Here is a 1,231-nt window from a genome sequence, read left to right as displayed (position 1 = left end):
TTTTCGGCTCTACACGCCCAGTAGGACCCGTTCGGGAAGTGAATTCTTGTTTTCTGTTTTTTTTTTTCTGCTGCTATGTTTTGTACAAAGGACCGGTTTCCGCTGATGATATGGAATCTTGTGTAACTGTTCATTTAATGATAAAATTGCTGCTGCTACGCAATCTTGATAATGTGAAGCGCTCGGGTATTCGTTCTCAGGGTTGGGTTTTTGACTGTGCGAATACACTGGAATTGGGCTTAAATTCCCGATGCTCTATAACGACGTAATCAAGGTATGCATATGCAAAAAAAGCCAACCTGTTTGCGAGGCCTAATTGAAAGAGATCGTAAAATCGGAGCCTGTGTCGTAGCGGCGGCAGTTCGAAGTGTACATATAAAAAAGAACCGATTGGCTGTTGCCGGAATCATTGTGCCGAAGAGGTCCAACCTCAGATAAGAAGGACCTCGATCGATAATGGCTAATTATTGCGTTTTTGGTGTTGCTGTATTACTTTTGCTGGCCGCGATTCCGTTCTCACGAGTCGATAGCTACGGGCTGCGAGCCGAACCCTTGCTGCTGGAATTCGGAACGTTTGCTGCCGCGGATCGGACATGTCTTTATAGGAAGATCTTCAAAGGACAGCCAAGTCCGGTTACGATTAATTTCAACAATGTAAGCATTGAATTTGTAGTTCGTTAAACATTCATTTTATTTTTTTTTTTTGTTCTATTGCAGCCGTCCAATACGCTAATAGATTACATCAAGGTCGAAGTTTCCCAAGGGCGAAGGAAGGGTGGCGTTACTGGTAATATCATTCGAGGTGCCGTCGGAACGGTTTCGGTGTCACTCTCAGTGACAGAATCTAGCGGTAAAAGTACATTCCAAAATGATGCTCAGGTAACTATTTTATGCGCTCCTAATTGAACTGAATTAAAGTTGCCGCTAAAGAAGAACCTAATTTTAAACATTATTATATTCAAATACTTCCTATAATATATAAAAAATTTACATTTCTTTTTTATTGATCTTAGTTTTGAAAAGTATTCCCACCTTTTAGAGTGTTTAAAATAAAGAAACATTATCCGAAATCAAATCTAAGTAGAATGAGGTTAACATCGCCGTATGTATTGGGTTATTACTAATCAATTGAAGGCTTTTTTAACATCAACACTTCTAGTGAACTCCATGACTATTGACGTATTTCGCTCCAAATCCAACCGGTAGCACCCTTTCCGAATTGGCTGAAACC

At 40.2% G+C, this 1,231-nt stretch overlaps 1 protein-coding gene across 1 annotated transcript; it reads left to right on the top strand.

Annotated features, from left to right (window-relative positions):
* Positions 1 to 389: 389 nt before the first annotated feature.
* Positions 390 to 990, top strand: LOC129724108 (uncharacterized). Its single transcript, XM_055678743.1, has 2 exons — positions 390 to 654; positions 718 to 990. The coding sequence occupies exons 1-2, from the start codon at positions 457 to 459 to the stop codon at positions 904 to 906; spliced, it is 387 nt and encodes a 128-aa protein (XP_055534718.1). The 5' UTR covers positions 390 to 456; the 3' UTR covers positions 907 to 990.
* Positions 991 to 1,231: the final 241 nt, after the last annotated feature.

The sequence above is a fragment of the Wyeomyia smithii genome, chromosome 2, assembly GCF_029784165.1.
Source record: "Wyeomyia smithii strain HCP4-BCI-WySm-NY-G18 chromosome 2, ASM2978416v1, whole genome shotgun sequence".
NCBI classification, from domain to species: domain Eukaryota; kingdom Metazoa; phylum Arthropoda; class Insecta; order Diptera; family Culicidae; genus Wyeomyia; species Wyeomyia smithii.
This window is presented reverse-complemented; position numbering and strand designations above follow the sequence as displayed.

Coding starts and splice junctions, on each gene's coding strand:
- LOC129724108 (XM_055678743.1), top strand. CDS start 457: ATGGCTAATTATTGCGTTTTTGGTGTTGCTGTATTACTTTTGCTGGCC. Junction 655..717: donor TTACGATTAATTTCAACAAT/GTAAGCATTGAA, acceptor GTTCTATTGCAG/CCGTCCAATACGCTAATAGA.